Here is a 22,171-nt window from a genome sequence, read left to right as displayed (position 1 = left end):
AGTGCCACCTGATGAAGATCAAAGATCAATTGAGCAAGGTCCTCAATAGAATAAATGTCATGATGAGGAGGTGGAGATATAAGAGGAACTCCCGGTTTAGAATTTCTCAACCTTGCTATATACATGCTAACTTTTTTTCCAGGTAATTGTCCACCTTCACCGGGTTTTGCGCCTTGTGCAATCTTGATTTCTAACTGATCAGCATTTGCCAAGAATGTTGGAGTGACACCAAACCTTCCTGAAGCAACCTGGATAAACACAATATGTTTGAGGGAGGTTGTTAGTATACAGTTAATAGTTGTTAGTGTACGTCTAATAGTTAGTGGTCAGTTATGGTCAATGGTCAACCACAATCTATGCTCAACCACAGTCAATGGTTGACCATAGTCAATCATTATTAGTATATTCCTGTATAGTTTTACTCTCTGCATCCTGCAGTATAAATATATAGATGTACAGAACTCTTGTATGACACTTTTGATAATTCAATAAATTCAGCTCAGTTAAACACGCCTCCTTTAACTTGCTCTCGCAATTCAACAATTCATGACCATCAAATTAAAACCACATACATGCAAGGCATCAGCTAAACAAATCAGATCAATGTATATAATTAGGTTGACTAAATGTCAACATTCAGCAGGGAATAATAGTTTCCATAGAGTTGTATGCTTTAAAGATCTTTTACAATGGTTAAATAATTTAACTATAGAAAGAACTAAAGGGCTTAGTTCGTCCATCTAACGTATTTCCCAGCATTACACAATTGGAATAATAATATTCCTACAGTAAAGAAAAAGTCATTGAATATGCTTTAATTTTCAGTGAACTAACCTGCTTTATGGCACTAGTAGCAGTGTCCCCATTTTGAAGACCCTTAAGATGTGGAAGTGTGGGAGAGTAACCATCAACAACATCTGTAAGTGGTTTCCAGCGAACAGGATCCTGAATGCAATACATGAATAGATTGGATCATAGTTGAAATGCAAATTAGTTCAGTAAATAAAAATTGTAAAAAATAAATAAATTGCTTGTTGCTGAATATTAATGTATCAACACCAATAGTTATACTAGAACAGAAGTTATTATATTACCTCGCCACCTTCCCCTGAATTTGATTTTCCACCTAATCTGTTCATGGCAATTGCGATTGCTTCATGAGTTTCTCTGGAAATAGCTCCAAGTGACATTCCCCCAGTGCAAAACCTTTGCACAATAGACGAAGCAGGTTCAACCTTCCCCACAGGAATTGCAGCACGATCACTCTTGAATTCAAGAAGATCACGGAGAACCTGAAATGAACAATGGATACATTAACCTGTGTAATAAAATGTATTTTAACAGTAAGAAAGTAGAATCTCCAGGAATCACATTCGCAGGTCGATTAGCCAAATATTGCTGATAAACTGAAAAGGCGCTTTGACTTTTCTGACGAACAGCTTTGTGGAGCAACTTTGACATTTCTGGGTTATTTGCATGATACTCCCCTTTGAGAATGTAAACCAAAACCAGTCAATATATATAGCACCCAGAACAACAGTATAGTGAAAGAATGAGATTCCATTGATAAAGAAATGACACTCATTCAGTTTTGTTCAAAAGCATGAAACAAAAAGACAACTGATTCCTTAAATTTAAATGAGAATCAGCACTGAACTCATACCTCCTGGTCTAGACTGTATAAATCCAAAATTTTCCAACCTTTTAGCTGTATCTTCAGAGAATGCCTTCACCCAGAAAGACAAAGTCTCTCTTGCCACCTGCACCGCATCAGAAGAGCAAAGTTTCAGAGTGATATTCATTACAATGAAAATTCAGAAATACAAGTCCACTCTTCCATTGATGCTCTGTACATGAACACAGTCACAAACTCTTGTGAAAAAGAAACAGTTCATGATTGTACCAGGGTGTTGACTAACATAAGATTTTATAAGCTCGAAGATGCAGTCCAATTATTAAAAATGAAGCTGTGAAAGTAACTGCTGCATATGAACATTTATCATACTCTGATTCAGAAGTCAGTTCATTCTTTCCTCGTACTGTACATGTAACTGTAGACTGTACCGTCCAATCGCTCAACAGTTTGTGAATTATGTTCAGTAAAGGAATACAAAGGAAACTGAAGCATATCCACATTTGAGTCTACAATGCAGTTCAAAAATGCACCGCAGAAAAATTTGTGACTGTCCTTTTTTCAGTAACAGATAAATTAACAAAATGATACATAAGATAAAAGTTTCAAACAACAAATAAGCTGAAATAAAAAGGGAAAGGTCTAACAAAATTGGCAATGTGTAGCTAGCTGTAACAACTATGATGATCTAGTGTTATCAGGCACAGTGAACTAATTCATATTGCTAGGTATAAGAATTTGAATTTTCATTCTCAGGCTTTAGTCAGTAATGTTCCTCACCTCATCAAAAGTCAATCCACCAATTTTTGACACACTTCCTCTGAATGCAAGATCAACAACTTCCTTTCCTAGTCCATAGACTTCAAATATTTGTGCACCACAGTAACTATAAACAAGGAATTGAACATTAAATTTTCCAAAAGCATATCAGTAAGGCAAGGAAAGAAAATAAATCAATAAAATATTATATAAGCTACGTATCAAAAAGAAATTATTATACCAGCAGTATCTGGCATTAGTTGCCCCCTATTTCATTTATCACTTACCTTGAAAGCAATGAGATGCCCATTTTGGAAAGAATTTTAAGAAGACCTGCTTTTACAGCCTGAAATGCATAGAAAAACACGTATTAAACATGCTAGTATTCCGTGTACTATACTATATTTGATCTGTATTATTAGCATGAAAAATAGATGTATGAAATTAGTGAGTTGTCAAATAAAATTTATCATTCAGAGACCTACTTTTCACATTTTTACTTTCCCACGTTTACTAATGTTAAAAATAAATCTCCCTTTTTCAACGTAATTATTAGGTAAAATTCATTTTGTATCCTACTTACTCTATTTTCCGTAATATGTTTAGATTTCCACTATTTCGTATAAAAGACCAGGGGTGAGGGTGGTTAGTGTTTGTACTGCAAACCCACCAAATTATTTCATGTTTTTCTGTCGTTTAAGTTCAATTTCAGAGGAATGTAACCAGGTCTTTCTCGGTTGCTTTGATATTTCATCTCCAATTTCCCTTCAATCTCACATAATCTTGATTCACTTTTCCCTTCTGTAAAAATGTGTTTATCTCATTCACAGTTATTGAATAAAACTCATTTTTCATGTATTAGTCAATCATTCTCTACCTACGCAGATCTCCCATGTTTTCCCTATTTAAAATACAAATTAAATAACCAGGGAATATACATGCCCATCATAATTACAAATAGATACACAAAAAAGGAATGAAAAAGAATTAAGTTTATTACTTTCATATCTGAAATAAAGCCAAAAGAGTGGTTTGAATTTGAGGACTAACTTTGCAATAGTTCTTTTGTGCCTGCTCAATTGATACAGTGGGCATCTTTCCATTCCTCATCAGATTAACAGTTTTATTACTCAAACGCCATTGCCGACATGTCTCCAATGCCAAGTATGGAGACACAGCACTGAAATAAACAAAACAAATATATCACATTATGCATAAGAAAAGGTAAATGGATTTATATATGCATTATTCCCATCTTCCATTGCTGCCATCAACGGGTAGAATTAATTTCAATAACACCAGTACACAATTGCTTAGTGTGGGGAAAAAAATTAGATTTGTTCAAGTTTAAATGAAAAAATGGCTTCTTCACAAATGTATGAATATGTCTGTAACATAAACCCTGGGTTATTATTATTTTGTCAATGTCATCTTTAGTGTTTTGTTTTATTTTATCACCTTTATTTGATGATATTTGAGGTCCTATTTGAGTTAATTTCTAACACTAGTAAAACATTGTTCAGTGTAAGGAAAAGAAATAGATTTATTCAACTTTAAATGAATTCTTGACAAGTGTAAGAATATAACTGTAAAATAAACCCTAGGTTGCTTTTATTTTATCAACATCATCTTCAGTGTTTTCTTTTATTGCGTCTCCTTTATTTGGTGATATTTGAGGTCTTATTTAGGTATTTTTTATTTTCTATTGAAAACTACTTTTGATGTTTTTTTCCAAATTAATGGAATTCAGTATTAGTTCATCTCTTGAATTAAAAAATTTCATGTTAACAATTCCAAATGCAACAACTGCCATTTGGTTGAAACAATTCATGATCTTCCTTCCCTAATGTTCCTCTTTGCTTCTTGGGTGATGTACTTCTTACAGTGTGCTACTGTCTTTGCTAGTGTTACCGTCTTTGCTAGAGTTAGCATCTTCAAGGGCAACCTGTTCTTCTTTTGCACCATTAAAGAAGGTTATCTGAATACTCCCCCCATTGTTCCGACTCCAACTGTTGCCTCTAATCCACCTCCTCAAATCACCTACCATAGGTGGGCATAATCCTCACCAATAGTCTCGCCTATTGTTCCTACAACAATTTTCTGTTCTAGATGGTTATCTGAATACTCCCCCCATTGTTCCGACTCCAACTGTTGCCTCTAATCCACCTCTTCAAATCACCTACCATAGGTGGGCATAATCCTCACCAACAGTCTCGCCTATTGTTCCTACAACAATTTTCTGTTCTAGATGCCCTTTCAGCAATGTTACTTCCACCTAACCTTTCTATTGTCCTTTGTAGATGTATTTGATTTCCTTGTAATTATAACCCTTTAGAAGAGTTCACCCAACAAACCCACTTAGCCGAACTAGACATCTGGAGTGTGGGGTTAGATATTCATAGGTAGTCCAGCAAGTGGCGTAATAGACCCCACAAGTCTTGCAAGGATAAACTTTGATACCATTTTAAAAAGTGAATTTCAAGTCCAACTTAACATTATAAAATTGGCTTGTAAATTGTGGAATTGTGGATTGTGGAATCTCAAACACTCCTTAATCTCAATTTTAGATTTTGTCTCCTCTAAAGTCTATAGAAGAAGTCATGCCTATTCCTTTTGGGCAACAAATTGATCCCCTCTTTTGATAAGGACATATTGTCCTTGTGGCCAACATCACTCTGGTAGGCTATTTCTTGCTATGGGTTATCCTTTATGTTGAGTTGCCAGAGGTTGATATGGATGAGCCCCAAGGTTTTTAAACTTTAGGTGACTCTTTTTTATCAACTCCAACGTTCCCTTTATGGTTTGAAGTTGCATCCTTAGGTCTTGGTTGACTATAACACTATCTTGCATCATTTTAGCATGACTCATTGTGAAGCTAATCACTCAATAATATTTATTAAAAAGTAGACTTTAAGTCTAACTCAACTCAAAAAAATCGGCTTGTAAAGTGAAGTTTCCATGAGCAGACTGAATGACTGACATGTTCACTAAAGTTGTCAAAATCTCACATGTTGAATATTAGTAACAAGTTTGGCTCAAATGACATATATTATTAGGCTTGAGGGAGAGTGTTAGACATGCTTTAATTATACGTAAAAATAAAAATATAGACAAATTTTATTTCTAGTGATTATTCCTTGCATTTTATTTCCTTAATTATATCCCTGGTTGTATCAGTATTAGATTATAAATAATGAATTATATATCTGGGCACACGATATGTATACATTGTCAAAGAAATAGAAAATAAAATTCGTCAACCTATACTACGCCAAGGAACATTGAGACTAGTAAATGAAAATTAGATCACCTAACATACTCCAAATATAAAATTAAAATCACGAAGAAACCACAAATGAAAACACTGCGTCTAACAGAGACTTGAGTGAGGACATTAAATAACCTTGCACCATATCCTATTAAGCATGCAAATTGATGAGTGCTAAAGCACTGGGCAGTATCTGCTATAATTGAAGCTGATGTCCGCAGGCCATTCAAGATAAGATGCTGATGAACAGTACCAACAGCAAGAAGAATTGGAATTGCCGGATGAGTTGGTTCCTAGGACCAAAAAGAAGGGAACACATTATTAGTTCAGATACACAAATCCAAAAACGTATTATATGTACCATATACGAAGCATATAAGAATTCATGCACGCATGAGAGGTGCTAATCTTGACCACACAATCATAATGGAGGGTTAAACTTAGACTTAAAAATAAAACAATCTTGACAATGAATACATAGCCAAGATTTTCTCTTATCACTATATATGCCTTATGTATGTATAAAGGAAGTCAACTAAAGAGCCAACTGCTCAAAGGGAATCTAAATGAATAAAACTACTTTCCAGCTAAATGATATATCAGATATTTCCCATTATTAGATATTGATTTTGTTCGTTATTATTGTATCTCTTTTCCAGTATAAATAAGAATAACATGTGCGTATACAACACACGGAATTCATTATATTCCTTCTCGATTTATAATGGGTTGTTTGTGCATGGAAAAATACATATGCTGAGGGTCTAGCCATCTGAGAAGGATGAACAATCATTGGACAGGACAACTCAAGTTAACAAATTTTACGGTTAGGCATCGTTTAGGCCATGACTCTGCCTCATGTGAGATTAATAGCACTTCAATTGTGAAGCAGTAAGAGAACTTTATAACTGTGGGAGGTAACAGCCAGGTTAAGGTTGTATAAAGTTATAGCAGAGGAATGAGTTTCGAGGTGAAAGGAAAAGCAATGATGAAGAGAACGAAGTTATTATGTTTGGATGAAATGTTTGTAATGAAAGAGGAAATATGTTGCATATGGTATTTCTAATGCATGCTATGGGATTGGCTTCGAGACTATTTATAGGAGCCAGGTTGACAGGAATCATGGAATTCTAATAGGAAGTTAGGTGATAGGGGATGGATGCCTAAGTCTCACGTTAAGTAGTAAGGGATGTTCGATATTATATTTAAATGTTTAGTTTTTCCCCCTAAATAGCTAGCTTTTGAGGATGAGTTCCCCGCTGATTGAATAACCCACCCAGCATCCCATACTACTTGATGGGTGACTTTGCACCTCATAGCACTCAGGTTCAGATGAGTTCTTTTAGGTAGGTCCCTACACAAGGAATGTTGAGGATTCATAAATATAAGAGGAATGCCTATTAGACGGTCCTTACCAGTGCATCTGAACGGTCTGATAGAACAAGCAACTGCGAACCGTTTCTGACAGCTTCATCTGCAGCCTCACAAAGCTTATTTAATGTTGTTAGATGTTAAGTTGTGTGTTTATGTTAATTGGGCTTAGCCCATTCTGTATTTAGGGTTTAACCCTTATCTTACATTATAAATAAACTACCCTATGTGTATGCTAAACACATAAGGGAGATTTCTCCTAATCTTCTCTATTATTTCACATGGTATCAGAGCCAGGTCAGAGCCTATCCTAGCGAGTTCTAAGTGGGCATTCTATTTTTCTATTCTACCCGCAATCGGGCCGTTATCGGACCATCCAATTTCTACTATCACGCACGAGATGTCTATACCTCGGCGTGAAGGGGGTGTGTTGGAAGTCCCACATCGACTAGAGATAAGGTCAATTCATAGTTTATAATTGGGTGCAAACCTCACCTTACAAGCCGGTTTTGTGGGGTTGAGTTAGGCTTAAACCCACTTTCTAATATGGTATCAGAGCACAGGAATAGTTCCCGCCAACTCCACGGTCTCCGGTACCCATCACCGCCGCTGTTGCTGCAGTCGCCGCCGCCGCCGCCGTCGCCGGAGTTCCAGAATCGACTGACGACCACACCATCGGAATCGTCTCGGCCGGGCGACCACCGTGGTCCAAAGATCGCGGCGAACGGACCACCCACGCGCCTCCACGCGCCGCCGCAACAGTCACCGCTGCCGCCGCTTCCCGCCGCGCGTGCCGGCGCGTCGCCGGTGATCGCCTCCTCGCCCTCTTTCTGGATTTGTGGTCGTTGCGTCAATCGGAGCACTTTGGATTTTTAGGGTTTCTCCCTCTTCATGGCTGCCCAACTTGATGATCGGAGTCGGTCTCGCCAACTAGGTAAAGGACGTCCAAAATGTGACCATTGTGGCAAGCTAGGCCACAAAATTGATAGATGTTATGCGCTTCATGGACGTCCTCCTCGACCTATAGCAATGGCTAATTCTGATCCACCTCCCCGATCACCGTCTGCAGACCATCCTACTTCATCAAATACCATAAATAACCCTGTACTCTTTCAGGAATTTCTCAGATGGTATGAGGACCGTCAGCACTCTAGTTCCACTACCTCTGCTTCTGTTATACGCACAGGTACCCCTTTTGTTGGTCTGACTCACTCTCTCGGATCTTGGGTTCTTGACTCAGGCGCCACCGATCATATCACTGGTAACAAGTCCTTGTTTTCCTCCTTGTCATGTCCGGGTAATTTACCCTCGGTAACGATGGCTGATGGGTCTAGAGTCTCATCTCATGGTATTGGTACTGTTCATATTTTTCCGTCCATATCCGTTGATAATGTACTTTATGTCCCTGGGTCTCCTTTTAACTTATTGTCTGTAAGTCGTCTAACTCGTTCCCTTAATTGTGTTATTTCATTTACCAAAGATTCTGTTTGGTTGCAGGACCGGAGTTCGAAACACATGATTGGCACAGGATGTGAGTCTCATGGCCTATATCATCTCAGCCCTTCTCCACATGCTGGCGTAATCGTGGAGTCACCATCCCTTCTTCATGCTCAGTTAGGTCATCCAAGTCTTGCTAAACTGCAGCAACTTGTTCCGAGTCTGTCGAAATTATCAAGTTTGTCGTGTGAGTCTTGTCAGTTAGGTAAACATACTCGTAGTTCCTTTCCTCGTAGTGTTTCACAAAGAGCGTCATCCCCCTTTTCATTGGTTCATTCTGATATTTGGGGCCCTAGTCGTGTCAAGTCAACTTTTGGATTTCAGTATTTTGTTACCTTTATTGATGACTATTCCAGATGTACTTGGTTGTTTCTCATGAAGAATCGTTCTGAGTTGTTTTCTATTTTTCAAACTTTTTTCAATGAGATAAAAACTCAGTTTGGGGTTTCTATTCGCACTTTACGTAGTGATAATGGCCGTGAATACCTTTCTCAACAGTTCAAACATGTTATGGCTTCTCATGGCATTCTTCACCAAACCTCATGTGCTTATACCCCTCAACAAAATGGGGTGGCTGAGCGCAAGAATAGACACCTTATTGAAACAACTCGTACACTTCTTATTCATGGTCAAGTACCCTCACGTTTTTGGGGTGATGCAGTTCTCACAGCATGTTATCTTATCAACCGCATGACATCTTCCGTCCTAGATAACAAAATCCCTCATTCTATCTTATTTCCTCAAGACCCTCTGCATCCATTACCTCTTCGAGTTTTTGGGTCTACATGTTTTGTTCATGATTTTAGTCCTGGTCTTGATAAGTTATCTCCTAGGTCTCACAAATGTGTCTTCTTAGAATTTCCACGGTCACAAAAGGGCTATAAGTGTTTTTCCCCTTCCCTCAATCGTCATTTTATCTCTGCTGATGTCACTTTTGATGAGTCTTCTTTTTACTTTTCACATCTATCTTCTAGTTCTGTACCTCTCCCTGTTACTGTTGATATTCCTCTTATATGTGATCCTCCTGGTGATGCTCCACCCATTTTGTCTTCTCCTTCTTTAGACTCTCATTCACCACAGGATCATCCTTCACCTCCACCCCTTGCAGGTTTATAGTCGCCGTAATCGTCTCCCTCCTGACTCACTTCCGGTGCCGCCTCAAGTGTCTCCTCCGGCTCCAGCAACTGAGTCTGACTTGCCTATTGCCCTCCGTAAAGGTATACGCTCTACCCGTAACCCTTCCCCCCATTATACTGTTCTTAGTTACCACAAATTATCTCCATCTTTTTACACTTGTCTCTCATCCATTTCTTCTGTGTCACTTCCTAAATCTGTGGGTGATGCCTTAACTCATCCTGGCTGGCGTCAAGCTATGCTGGATGAATTAAGTGTTTTACAGAAAAGTGGAACTTGGGAGCTTGTCCAATTACCATCTGGAAAGTCTGTTGTTGGTTGCAGGTGGGTGTATGCTGTCAAGGTTGGTCCTGATGGCACAATTGATCGTCTGAAAGCTCGACTGGTTGCCAAAGGCTACACACAGATTTTTGGTTTGGATTATGGTGATACTTTTTCTCCAGTGGCAAAAATTACCTCTGTTCGCCTATTCATTGCCATGGCCGCTCTTCGACAATGGCCTCTTTACCAACTTGATGTCAAAAATGCTTTCCTAAATGGTGATTTGCATGAAGAAATTTATATGGAGCAACCGCCTGGCTTTGTTGCTCAGGGGGAGTCATCTGGATTGGTATGTCGTCTTCGCAAATCCTTATATGGCCTAAAACAATCTCCTCGGGCCTGGTTTGGTAAATTCAGTTGTGTTGTTCAACAATTTGGTATGTCTCGCAGTGAAGCGGATCATTCAGTGTTCTATCGCCACTCAAGTGCTGGATGTATTTACTTAATAGTGTATGTCGATGATATTGTTCTCACAGGAAGTGACTATCTCGGCATCTCTCAGATGAAACAACACCTTTGTCATCATTTTCAAACCAAAGATCTTGGCAAACTCCGGTACTTTTTGGGTATTGAAGTAGCACAATCCAATGATGGTATTGTCATATCTTAGAGGAAGTATGCATTAGACATCTTGGAGGAAACAGGGTTAATGAACTGTAAATCTGTTGAGACACCTATGGATCCTAACATCAAACTCCTACCAAATCAGGGGGAGCCTTTCTCAGATCTTGAACGGTACAGAAGATTAGTTGGTAAACTAAACTATCTTATTGTTACTCGTCCTGACATTTCCTTCGCAGTTAGTGTGGTGAGTCAATTTCTAAACTCTCCATGTGAAGACCATTGGGATGCAGTTGTTCGCATACTGAAGTATATTAAAGGATCACCTAGAAAAGGTTTGCTATATGGCCCTAACAACGATACAAAAATCGTTTGCTATTCAGATGCTGATTGGGCTGGTTCCCCTTCTGATAGGAGGTCTACTTCTGGATATTGTGTCTCTATTGGTGGCAACCTGATATCTTGGAAAAGTAAGAAGCAAAGTGTTGTGGCAAGGTCCAGCGCAGAAGCAGAATATAGAGCTATGGCATCTGCTACTTGCGAGCTTGTGTGGCTTAAACAATTACTTAGTGAATTGAAATTTGGAGATGTCACTCGCATGACACTTATATGTGATAATCAAGCTGCTCTCCATATTAGCTCTAACCCTGTCTTCCATGAGAGAACCAAGCACATTGAAGTTGATTGTCATTTTATTAGAGAAAAAATCATATCCGAAGATATCAAGACTGAGTTCGTTAACTCAAGCAACCAGTTGGCAGACATATTCACCAAGTCCTTACGAGGACCAAGAATTGACTATCTTTGTAACAAGCTTGGAACATATGATTTATATGCTCCAGCTTGAGGGGGAGTGTTAGATGTTAAGTTGTGTGTTTATGTTAATTGGGCTTAGCCCATTCTGTATTTAGGGTTTAACCCTTATCTTACATTATAAATACACTACCCTATGTGTATGCTAAACACATAAGGGAGATTTCTCCTAATCTTCTCTATTATTTCACAACAAGGAATGTTGAGGATTCATAAATATAAGAGGAATGCCTATTAGACGGTCCTTACCAGTGCATCTGAACGGTCTGATAGAACAAGCAACTGCGAACCGTTTCTGACAGCTTCATCTGCAGCCTCACAAAGCTTATTTAATGCTTTCTCCAAAGAACCTTCAATGCCCTTAGTTATATCAAAAAATGTAGGTAACACTTGTGGATTTAACTGGGAGTCTTTTAGTAATGATTCAAGCTCCCCTTCGTTCAATACTGGACTGGATAACATAACCTGCTCCAAAACACACCATCATCTTGTGGGCAAGGAAAGATAACAAAATCACAGGTGTTACTCGGCAATGACAAACTAAATATTACAGATGCATGCTAAGATACCTGTGAAGCATTCTCTGGCCCAACTTCTAATAAATTCCCTCTTTTCCCTATATTCACTTCAAGAGACATAACCAATCCTTCTCGAAGAGGATCAATTGCAGGATTCGTAACCTGTACTTTGGAAAACAGAAAATTGGGGTGGTGGCATCAGAGTGAATTAAAGAACATTATCAAGAAATTTTACATGCAAATATCAATAAGAGTAGTAAATCCAAACCAAAAACTTATACAACATCAAACATAACTTCCCAATATGGTTCTGTAAATATGCATATTAAACCCCATCTCAGCAGTGCCATCTTTCTTTTGTCAGTCACTGAATATAGTATACAGAAGAAACAAAAATCAGGATGCACAAGACTTGTCTTTTTCAACCAATATGGTCAACCCTACTCACTAATTTGGAGATTCTATAGATCCAGGAATGACGCAGAAAAATAATAAAGCGCTATTGATATTTTATCAAGTCAAGTAAATGTACTTATTCCTAGAACTGCTGAAGAGTATATGGTTTTCTGTATTTCATGAGTTATTAAAGCCTAAAAAAGTGAACCATTATAATTGGGGGTCCAATTGATTATGGGCAGTCCAAAAGTGAGTCAAAGGTCATAAATTTAGTATACCAAGTCCAATCAGTTCAAGAGTCATGTGCAGTATACAAATAGTCATTTCACTTTTCTCTGAACAACATTCAGTAAAATATATTCAAAAAATATATTCCTTTGTTAGTTTTCAACACTGGATTGAAATTCTTACAATACTGATTTCTTTACAAGGAGATGGATTTCTCCCACATATCCTTTATCCAAACACCTACCCAACCCATACCAACCTTACCCTTACAATCCAACTCTAATTATATATATATATATATATATATATATATATATATATATATATATATATATATATAAAGCTAGGCCGCATCAACAAAGCATATGAAATTTGTCCAAGTCATCTGTATGGATACATGCATTTGGAATGCAACCAACCATAATTCTTTGACACTGCAAAAGACATACTCCACTGCACAATCTATACCTGAATGTCAATTACGAGTCCCAGATTGAGTAGCATAAGCTACTTAATGAGGCACTTAAGCCTAGAGGTTCTACCACCTAATAGCCTAGTCCTTTTTGGGTTGGACTCTCCTATTGTGCTAAAGTCTTCACAGTCAAGGCACCCAAATCCCAGTGATCATGTCCATGGCTTTCTTAGTTCATAATTCACTTCAACAAGATCATCTAACATGACTTAAGTGATTCATATTAGCAAGCTCTTTCATCAAAACAGTTTTCCATGTGTCCACATCCCACCCCCAAAAAACAAATAAGAATGAAAATAGACCATTTTCAAAACAAATGCACAGAAAATGTGAGAATGCTTGCCAACACAGTACCTCAGCTCTACATTGAAACACACAGACAGGGATATGCAGAGTGCCTGCGCAGTGACATACAACATAGACAACACAACAGTATCATGCAATGACAAAAATCCCATGACTTTGTGAGAAAACAATAACACATTTTACAGTAAACATGATCAAGAAAAATGACATAAGTAACTTTCCACTACCATAGGAAAACTGTCAGAGAACAGAGCAAATAAATTTATACAAGAAATTGTGGGAAAGTACTCCAGCTTACCTGCGCAAACCGTTGCTTGAAATAGTCAAAAAGCATGTGAGGTTTCTGAGACAGTGCTGCCAGTGGAATATCATCTCCCATGCAAAATGTGGGCTCCTTTCCTTGAGAAGCCATACTTTCAATCACCATCTGGACATCTTCACTAGAGTAGCCAAATGCCCTGGAAGTAGCACAAAAGATCAGAAAGGTAATAGCCATATGGGATGTTGTATTCTAAGCATCAACAAAAAAAGCAAACACTCTCTTATCGACATGCTATAGAACATTAGCTGGTAGGACATTCAGCATTAGCTTATGGAAACCAGCCACAATCTACTAATGTTGGTCCTGATCAAACAAAAGACAATAGCAACAACAATAATACCGTCAGGTGAGGTTTTTCTTATGAATTAGGCAATGCCATAATGCCCTATCAATAATAAGTCATCTCTAAAGACAAACCACTGACTTCTAAATCTTTCTTAACAGTTTCACTATCAGGTTTTCTCACTCTCCCTCTGCTGCTAGAGAAGGATCTACCCGCAATGTGCTACACCATTGTTTTCTCCATTTCGTTCATTCCTAATTATGTCTTGTCCAGTAAGCCAATCATCAAAAGCAATATTTTCATGTTTGCAACATTAAGTTTCTTCCTTATGGCTTTTCATTACCCAACATCATATATATTATGAAGTGGACTTTAAATCTAATTTAACTCCACAAAACAATAATTAGGCTCTGATATCATGTTAAGAAGTGGATTTTTAAACCTAATTCAACCCAAAAAATCGGTTTATAAAGTGAGATTTGCACTCACTTATATACTTTAAACTAGCCTTATTTCTAATCAATGTAAGACTTCCAACAATATCCATACAACATTGTTAGTCGTATAAAACACAATAAATTTTTCTTCTAAACTTGAGTAATAGACCTTTCCGTCACAGCTCCCAGAGCACCTCTCCATTCAATCCATCCACTTGAATCGTGAGGTTTAAATCTGTCTCTACTTCTACGTCGTTCTGTATAATGGACCCCAAATATTTAAAACTTTGTAACTTCTGATAAAGTATGTTTCCTAAATTTTACCTTTTAAGTCAGGAATTTAGAAATTCTTAAACATTCCACACTCTGCAGTTAGAGAAGGGACTTCCCATAATGTGAGCCCACTGTCTTAATCTCTGCTAGATTACATTTTCTCATAAGTCAAAGTATAAGTCATCAACTTTATCCCCTTATAATTTTACCAATTTTTGTATTTATCCGTTGTTCTTACAAATAGAGATTAAGAAAACTACTCCTCCACTCTTCCAACATTTTCTTAGACTACAATTCCGTTATCTAAATTTGTCAGCAAACTAATACCTTTCTCACCCAAATCCTTCCATAGCTCAACGAGTAAGTTATTTGAGTCAACTACTTTTCTGTTTGGCACCCTTAATACCTTGTTTGGTAACCAAGACTTTATCCTCTTCATCCTTATTGCATAGGACTTCAGTCAAGTACACTTTCTTTCCCTAAAATAAGCAAGCCTACAGTTACCCCTCACATCTCTGGCGCCCAAGGATTGGCATAACCCATCAAAGCCCTAGCTCACAGCCTTTTGGTATCTATCTTGGCTACAACATTTCCCCCCAATATTTTTTGCATTCTTACACAGACAATGCTTCATGAAAATTTCTTTTTACCAGGACTTTATCTAGCACACCTACATACCACCACCAAGATTCTTTACCATAGGTCATCAGCCTTTTTTATTCACCAAGAGTCTCTTTAGCACCTTCCTGAATCCCTTTAGTTATCTTGTCCCAAGTATAAGAATTTCCTAAGGCTTCCCCACACCATCCTCCATAACTCTTCGCTGAAGACACCTAACTTGCCTTTGCTGCAGCCTCTTTAGGGCTGCTAGTCTCACGTCAACTATACATGTGGCTAAAATAGAAGTTATAACCCAAATGGTCCTCACCTTAGAGGTCAATTTCGTGAGGTTTGGTTTAGCTCTAAGCCCAAATTCTAAGAGTTTAAATCACAATTCATGATCCTCACAAATAGTATGAAAAACGGAGAACCACAGCACATAGAATGCTTCAGCAATAACAGTGTGTAAAGCAACGGGGTTTGATAGGATTTATAAATATAAACACTTAAAAACAAGCATTTTGCCATTAAGGATAAAAGCTAAGTAATATCTGCATAGATCTCTCACTGTTGGTTTCTTAATACTGCCTCATTGTCCATCAGAGAGGCTGAAAGGAAGTTCCCAGGCTTCAAAGAGCGCAAATTTTCCTTGATCCACTTCCCGTATGGGTTTGATAAAGCTACTCGTTTTTTGACCTCTGTATTCTCATAGACCTACCACAAAAAACATTTGGAATGTGAAATATGCCACAAGAAAGTATATACTATTTTATACAGCAAAACAAAACATTCACTATTTAACAAAATTACTATAAGAACAAAGGGATGAGCAACCACAATTTCAAATTCACAGACCGTGACGCCCCACCCCATATAATATTATTTAATCATAACTGATATAAAATTATAAATTGATTTTATTAATCAATAAGCTTATATAAGTATGAAAAAACGAGGTTAGTGAAGTTCTCATTGGTAGAATGATAGAAACCATGATATGATGATTTTAGTATGTAAAATTCAAAGATACAAAAAGAATACTAAAATTCTGTTTACAGAAAACTATATATAACAAAGCTCAGTTACGAGATAAATCAGTTATAACTAACTCAAACAGTTATACTAATCACACACGAAACGAACTATAGTTACGGTCTCCAAGCAATCACACTTAAACAAAACGCAAATTGAGCTGTAAAAACATAACCAGCCAATAACATAGTCAAACAAAAGATACACTCATGTGGAATTTCTTGAAATTTGAAAGCCTAATTCATTTGCTTTGACAAGAAATTCTTAAACCTCGTATACAACTGAATATCATATGTAGACTTAACCATACAACAAAAATCATGAAATTAAGTGAAAGCATCCAAGTGGGATGCTACAACTGTGTTAGGAGGTCCAATCCAATGAAAATTGGGAGAAAACATCAGAACAGAACATACATATTGAACAGATGGTGTCAGCAGAACAGAATGACGACCTACAGTAACAGAATAAAGGCAGATGAAGAACACAAACCTTTCACGACACTTCCATTAGAATTAAAGGAACAGAGGATATGCAAACAATCGACAGAACAAAGTGTATGCAAAAAGACAAGGTGGATTGGAGATTTTACTAAACCATTAATTATAAATTCAACAATTGAGATTGTAACTAGCTTTAGAGTTGGTTGTGTGTGTATATGTATATATGTATGTTTATGTATATATGTATTTGATCTTATCACGATTTTCAACTGCTAATTTTATTATCAATGATTGTGAGATTACTTTATCCTGCAAAATGCATCGACTTGCTTTAAGACGAGTAAGATTTGAGTACGCCTAAGCCTTGGCCAAAAGCACTGCGCCTGGTCAGAAACAGCATCTCAAAGCATAGGGAACTCATGGTTTGTCACAAAACAGGTGAGAGCAATGCATGTTGCATGAATTAAGCTTCAAACAAGGTTTGTGAAAGTCATCAGAGTCACTCTGCTATAGCATGCAAAATAATGTGACTTTAGCCCCAATGGTTGCTTAAAACAGAGCTCCGTTGTTTGTATCCTATAGCAGCCCAAGGCTAGGACGCTATTAATAAGTACATTATTGACTATGTTTTCCCCATTCTTTTATAGGGCCACAAACCCCCAGGATTTTTTTTAAATGTACTGGAAATAATAATAGTTAATACACTAAGCTAGGAAATAGTATGTTCATGTATCCCGTGATAAATGCATCTAAATAATGACCTAGGAAACAGTCTCCAATGTGAGGGTGTGTGTCTGTGTATGTATTTCACATGGATGATATGCAGAACCTGTACACTACTATGTTCTCTTGAATAAGTGTTTCCATTTCTCCCTAAGCTCTGCCTCTTTAAATCCAACAGAATAAGTAGAAGAAAGTTTAGCTTCATACACTAAATTTCAGATTTAATAGAAAAGGCCAAGTAGAATGTGATTCAATGAATGACTTTATGTCACTTGGGAACATGGAACATTGCATCAAATAAAAGAAATTTTCTAAGTTGGACAAATATTTAAATCAATACTAATAATGCAATAACAAGCAGACACTTAAAGATAATGGAACAAGTTCAGGAGTAGACCAAGCGAAATAAGAAAAACTCCAGTACAAACCTGACCACCAGGTAAATCAACCGTTATCATCATGCCTGGACCTAATCGGCCTTTCAAGACAACCTTTGAATCATCCACTGGCACAACACCAACCTAAAAGTGAACAACACAAGGTAAAATATCTTAAATACAACAATTGAAATTCATGAAAGGAACTTATGGCTTCAGAACTGTGATTGTTATATTGCAAATAAGATCAGGAGATGCCAATTTTCAAACAAATGTTTTAAACAAACTAAATTGTTCTATATTGATCATTATCTTTTAAGAAAGAATAGTAAGATAAAGTAAAAACATCATAAGCAAAGCAAGATCATATTCACAGGATGTGCACAAAGAAAACAATAGAAGACAGGTCAGATACTAATATCTGAAATATTGTTCATCTCTGTTTAATTTAAACACTTAATGTGGTATTAATTGGAAAGCCACCAGCAAAAGGGACGTAACAGTTTGATTTTAATGTACCAAAGAAAATGACACAAGGTGAGATAACAGAAGATTTAGTGAGATGAAGTTTAACAAATCTTGGCTTTTGCCAGTTCAAATGGAGCCAAAACACATATTCACCTAAAATTCTAAATTTAGAAAATAGAGTAAGACTGCATCTAAAAGGCGACATCATACAACAATATATTAATTAGAGGGTATAAAGGTTTGGGACTTCACCTCAGAGGCAACATAGACCATATTGTCTGATGTTCGCCAATACCTTGCAGGTCTAAGTCCATTACGATCAAGGCATGCACCAACAGTTTTCCCATCACTGTGACAACAATGGGATTACCATCAACCACCGAAAAATGATAACTTCAGGTTAAATTAAAAAGGAAATGAAATAAAAGTATTCTTTATACCTATGTACTAGAAGTAAATTTACTGAGCAATGGAGAAACTGTTTGTTAAGGAAAATGAACAGCCCATAATAAAATTCAAACCAACAGTGATTTTCTATAATAAAAAAAAAATCAATGGCATGATGTAAAGAAATGACAAAACAGAAAGATACAAACAATAATTTTTTGCCTAACTTCTACATTATGTTCACACTGAATATCCCATTAAATACTACTATAGCAAATAACCATTAAAATCAATCAAGAGTAACACTGCAAAACAACACAGAATCAAGAACAATTAGTTCATTAAAGAAGAGTTGCTACATGAGAGTAAAACAATAATCACGTGGAAATTTTTTCATGGACACCTAACCCTCTCTTCCACAAGACTTTGCATGGATTAGGAGGACCATTAAATTCTGGTTTTGGTATAGTAACCACACTTTGCAGACTAGTGCTACTTACATTTTTTTTTGTCACTTGATATGAATAGGATAAAATGACAGGCGAATAAGTCAATTATGTTCCAATGGATTACTTTTTAAGCATTTATACCTGAACAAAAGCAAGGCTGGTCCATCCCAAGCTTCCATCTGGCCCTTGTAGTAGTCATAGAAGTCAAGTGCCTAAGAAGTAAAAGCAACATTAAGGACACTCTCATGCAGAATTTGAAAAGAATTGGTTCAGAAGATTGTAAGAAATATAAGATGCAACAAACATGACAGACTCTTCATTTTTAAGTCTTTTTACCTGAATGGTGTAGTTTTGCAAATAAATTTGGGCATATTTCATTTTTATTACAGCTTTTGGGTAAGTCGGGCATGAGTGAGACAACTTTAGGTTAAGTCCCATGCACATGATTTCAAACTAGGCTGAAAAGTAAAACTGAAGTCATGTCCAGGGAGAACAACTTCCTTTTTTTCATTTTTTTTTTCTGAAAATCAGAAGTCGTTGAAAAGGGAGATGACTTCACTTCAGTGTATCTGCAAAAAAGTCATGCTGCACCAGAACAACTTTCAAAGTATGAAATTAGAAGTTGTGCCCCACAACACGAGTTCAGTTGGAAGGTCAAAATGAAGAAGTCACTCTCAGTCATCACGGTTTTCAATTTTTTTACATGGAATTGGACGTTGTGGTGCATGTGCACGAGGTCAGTTAAGATTCAAAAATAAGTTTCACAACTTTCAATTTCGTATTTCCAATTAGAAGTCATGCAAATGGAAAACTATTTCAGAAGAAATATGCATATGATAATTTACAGCAACTACCACACCTACTCATTCTTTATTCAGAAAGATATTCAGCAGCTTTTATGCTGCATCACACTTTTCTAAACTTAATATTATTTATTCCATCAATCTCACTCCTTCTGTAGTTCTATACTACTAGTGCTCTTTCCACAGTTCCACTAACCTATTCAAAGCAATGATGGAGATCCTCCTTCTCCCACTGCTTCGGTGGCACTAACTTTCATTTTGAAAATATTTTGTCTAGTTTCTTTCCCTCTGTCTAAGTCCATCAGTTCCTTCACTCGGTTACCCAACTTGGAGGAACTCACTAACTCTTCTTTATTCCCCTTCACACCCAAACCCACCTTCATTTCCTCCACCAAAATCACCTTGTTCGGCTTTTGCTCTGCATACAGAGGCCACGCCGCCATGGGCACCCCTTCACACACAGCCTCAAACACTGAGTTCCACCCACGGTGAGTCACGAACACTTTCTACAATTTCCCCTACCATTTACTTATTAAATATATTTGGTTAAAATAACTTCCAACTAACTTCTATATGTAATAAACCAAAGAATAAACCTTTACAAACCACCTCTTGGTTTTAAAAATAAAATACAACAAAGTCGTTCCCACCCAAAATGACTTCAAACGACTTCTTCATTATATGTTTCAGCCAAAGTTGTGCTACAAAGGTACGACCTATAATTTCATAAAACCGAATAGAAAATTGTGACCCCTGTTCTAACTAACCACACTACTGTTCTAACTCTAACTGTCCACAATTACTTCTCCCTTTCTTTCTGTGCCATCAAAAACTTAATGGGATCATACAAAGAACTGAATAGGACAAGATACCAACACAAGTTGAGAACCATAAAATCAAAATCTTGCCAAATATTAAAATGGGTTTCACCCTATTTAGATTGACTAAGAAGCTATATTTCTATTTATTTTAGGACATTGTCAGCCTACAAAACAAAACATCATCAAGACCAAAATTCATTTATACGATCGAAAAAATTAGTCTTAGTCCCTATACATTAAAACACTGAGCTTGGTCCTTTTATTTTTCACAATTGGTGAATTCTGCTCCTCACCCAAGTATCATAAGAACAATACAGAGGGACAAAATTTATCATCAATCAAAGATTAAAAAACAAAATAATAAATAAATAAATAAAACTGAAATCTCCATTTTTAAAATATAGGAATTAAGACCTATTTTGACCAAAATTGCTAAAACACATTGTATCCAAATATATAAAACTTCCTCTGAAATTTTCTATTTCCATTAATAACTCAATATAAATAATAAGTGGCAATAAATTTCAAGCTACCCAAATTGTTCATCAATCATGCATCTATCTGCAGAATTTTGTATTATTTGAAAACAATAAGAAATAATAGAAACTATGACTTACAGTAAGTGATAAACTGACAGAACATGTTTTTCTTATTTGGAAAAATAAAGTTCACAGAACATGCAATAAATAGCATGGATATATAACATGAGATTGGACACGTCCGCTACATAAAACAAATACCTCAGGATATTTGATTGTCAGAGTTGGATGATTTTTATAAGCCTCTGGAACAAGAATCATCATAGCTTCCTCGGGACTTCGACCACTTCTTATCAATAACTGAACCATAGTAGACCATTCATCTCAAGATATAAACATGACTATTAAAACAAGTCTAGAACTTGATACAAAGAAATTAATAATAAAAATAATTATTATAATGATGACGATGATGAGAACAAAAGAAAATCTCAAAAACAGAGGATATTGAAAACAAAACAAAAGATGCGTTTCTATATCTTAAAAAGAGGAGTCAGTAAAAAGCAATACAACCAACTCAGAGCAACCATTGCAATTTGGACTATCAATTTCTTTCTTTCCATTTTTTTGTTTCACAATGCTTTATTTTAATAGAAGACGAAATACATTAAAGAGAAAGAAGAACAATAGAAATAAAGAAGCATAAAATCCTCTCATAAAGCAAACGAAAAGAAAAAGCAAGACGTAGAAACATATGAAGAGTAACTTTAAAGAGCTTAGTCCCTTGTCCATACGAAAATCATTAAAAGAAAATTGAAATAGTTACAAAAAGCCTATAAATATGTAAAATCACTTTGCTCAACCCTATTAAGCATCTTAGTCCAAACAAAAAGTAACCGTTTTAATAGGAGCATTACCTAACAAACAACTTCGATATATTGAAATTTTAAAAAATTGGACTATGAAAAATAATTTGAAATAAAAGATAACATTACAA

General features: G+C 36.5%; 1 protein-coding gene across 2 annotated transcripts in view; it reads right to left on the bottom strand.

Moving 5' to 3' along the window:
- The window catches only part of LOC124844272 (ferredoxin-dependent glutamate synthase, chloroplastic-like), a 33,395-nt gene that overhangs the window by 4,408 nt on the left and 6,816 nt on the right, over window positions 1-22,171 (bottom strand). For both annotated transcript variants that reach the window (XM_088114912.1, XM_047321172.2), the window contains exons 5-21: window positions 21,436-21,534; window positions 19,213-19,283; window positions 18,488-18,584; window positions 17,819-17,911; window positions 15,761-15,906; window positions 13,576-13,735; window positions 11,927-12,037; window positions 11,607-11,822; window positions 5,796-5,953; window positions 3,443-3,572; window positions 2,680-2,738; window positions 2,414-2,519; window positions 1,664-1,760; window positions 1,372-1,487; window positions 1,095-1,292; window positions 835-945; window positions 9-248 (exon numbers count right to left, since the gene is read on the bottom strand). In XM_088114912.1, coding sequence (XP_087971038.1) covers window positions 9-248; window positions 835-945; window positions 1,095-1,292; window positions 1,372-1,487; window positions 1,664-1,760; window positions 2,414-2,519; window positions 2,680-2,738; window positions 3,443-3,572; window positions 5,796-5,953; window positions 11,607-11,822; window positions 11,927-12,037; window positions 13,576-13,735; window positions 15,761-15,906; window positions 17,819-17,911; window positions 18,488-18,584; window positions 19,213-19,283; window positions 21,436-21,534 — 2,208 coding nt within the window. The remainder of the gene's footprint in view (window positions 1-8; window positions 249-834; window positions 946-1,094; window positions 1,293-1,371; window positions 1,488-1,663; window positions 1,761-2,413; window positions 2,520-2,679; window positions 2,739-3,442; window positions 3,573-5,795; window positions 5,954-11,606; window positions 11,823-11,926; window positions 12,038-13,575; window positions 13,736-15,760; window positions 15,907-17,818; window positions 17,912-18,487; window positions 18,585-19,212; window positions 19,284-21,435; window positions 21,535-22,171) is intronic.

This window comes from Vigna umbellata, chromosome 5 (assembly GCF_029865625.1).
Source record: "Vigna umbellata cultivar VRB3 chromosome 5, Vumbellata_1.0, whole genome shotgun sequence".
Classification (NCBI taxonomy): domain Eukaryota; kingdom Viridiplantae; phylum Streptophyta; class Magnoliopsida; order Fabales; family Fabaceae; genus Vigna; species Vigna umbellata.
This window is presented reverse-complemented; position numbering and strand designations above follow the sequence as displayed.